At 34.8% G+C, this 2,133-nt stretch overlaps 1 protein-coding gene across 1 annotated transcript in view; it reads right to left on the reverse strand.

The window, feature by feature from the left end:
• Positions 1-604: 604 nt before the first annotated feature.
• The window catches only part of LOC111085784 (piggyBac transposable element-derived protein 4-like), a 4,385-nt gene continuing 2,856 nt past the window's right edge, over positions 605-2,133 (reverse strand). Inside the window, exon 2 of the mRNA XM_022385992.1 lies at positions 605-1,829. Within this exon, the coding sequence (XP_022241700.1) occupies positions 605-1,829 (1,225 nt within the window). The remainder of the gene's footprint in view (positions 1,830-2,133) is intronic.

Here is a 2,133-nt window from a genome sequence, read left to right on the forward strand (position 1 = left end):
ATATGTACCTTGAAGACTTTATACATGCAAAAATATTCTAAACACTGTTACCAAACAATTGTCTGAAGATGAATAATTCAAGTTGTACATTATTCAGTGAAATGTTGAAAATTTTATACATAATTCTTGAGCAGAAACTGAAATACAAGATATGATAATAAAACTGAGCACAGTGATGTATAATAAATACAATTTAATAGAGACAAATATATAATTTGTGTGCTCTTGCAAAAGTCTTTCTTGAAATATTTTCATTTTTTATGGCTAATATGTGCAATGAGTTTTAGAACGCTAATTCACAAATAGAATTGCATTTAAAACAACTGGAAATACCTAAATGCAAATGCTGAAGGATGGTGTAAAAAAAAAAGCAAAAAAAGTGTTATAAACACTAAACCCCCTACTAGAGAAATTTTAGATTTTAAGAAAGTGAAAGAAATAGGAAATAAAAGGAATCAGATTGAGTTTTATTTTTCTTTCTAATCATAACATATTGACTAGATTTGGTATAAAGAAAAGTTAACTTCTTTGAAGAGTATTCAAAGTATGGTACTCTTCAATGTGCCTTACACAGAGATGAACCTTGCACTACTTACAAGTCAACTTAATTAAACCTGTGTGTAGGCACAATCTGCACCTTTTTTTTTTCTTCAGCAAATGCTGGAAAATGCTTCCCAGGTAAGAGCCGTTCTTGTGCATCTGCCTGAACTGCTGAATGGGTACTTGACAAACAAGAAGGCCCTCCTCTACTTTCAAGAGGTTTCACGAGAGAATCCAATAATTGTAAACGGAAGTCCTTCTGTTTGTATTTGCTATTTTTAGTCACCTGTTTGAAAAGAATAAAAGAGTTAACAATAGACAGGTCAACAAGTCTAAAGAAAAGCTTCTTATACCATTTGACAGTTTTACGTGGAATGGAATAATAGCTAAGAAATTGATCATTAAGATCAACCCCTCCCATATACTTGTTGTAATCCAAGATTAGCTGTGGCTTGCTAATCATGTCACCATGTCTTCCTGTCACTTCCTTTACTGTAGCATTATGCATTGTAGAAAGAGCATAAATATCTCTTTTATCAGTCCGCTTCACAGCTGTCATTGAGCCACAGTTGAAAAATTGTGACTCTTCCCTTTTTAACTTACCTTGAAACATGTCTGGAAAGTGGGCCCTGTCCTTCCTACAAGTGCCACAAGCATAAGTACCAAGTGAAAGCAACTTATCAAACAGAGTTGGGGAAGTATAAAAGTTATCAGTAAAAAGACAGTGTCCCCTTCCAAGATACTTTTCCATCAGAGTCATTACAACTGTGCTAGCTAAGCCCTTGAAAGGTGCAGATCCATCTTTACCAGAGTATATTCTAAAATTTAAACAGTATCCAGTCACGGCTTCTGCCAGAACCCAAAGTTTCATTCCCCACTTGGTAGGTTTGCTAGGTAGATATTGCTTAAAAGAAATTCTGCCCTTTATTCCCAACATTTGCTCATCAATAGAAAGTTCCCTAGAAGACTTATAGTGAGCTGTAAAAGCCGTCAGTAGATGATCAAGCACAGGTCTGACTTTGAATAGTTTATCATGCTTAGGATCAGTTTTAGGTAGATTATTAGTATTGTCATTGAAATGAAAGAAGCGACAATAGTTAGGAATTTTTCTCTTGAAAAAATTGAATGTTAAGCGAGTTATGCCCATAGAAATAATTAAACCAATAAAAGCTAAAATTTCTTGAGGAGTAACATCACTATATTTCAGCAGTTTCCTTTTCCCCCTGTTTAGGTGTTCCCCTTGCTGGTGTGCAAATCTGTTTCTTTCTTCAGCAATTTTGGTAACAATGCTGAGAGAAAAAAAAGTTGAAAAAATCAAGAGGAGTCTGACACCTACACTGAGTGGTCACAAGTAAATAGACACCTAATTTTTCGTCATTTAATTAATTTATGCTAACTAATTTGTGTTCACAGCGCACTATATAAATGTAAATGGTCCGCACACTAATTATCTTGTGCTACAACATGCCTAGAACTTAAGGATCTCTCGAACTGTCAGATTTGGTTAGAGGAATGATAGTTGGTCAAGCAGATGGTGGAATAAGTCAGCGGCAAATTTCGCAGAATTTGGGAATCCCGCTTTCAACAGTCAAC

This window comes from Limulus polyphemus, unplaced genomic scaffold, assembly GCF_000517525.1.
Source record: "Limulus polyphemus unplaced genomic scaffold, Limulus_polyphemus-2.1.2 Scaffold617, whole genome shotgun sequence".
NCBI lineage: Eukaryota > Metazoa > Arthropoda > Merostomata > Xiphosura > Limulidae > Limulus > Limulus polyphemus.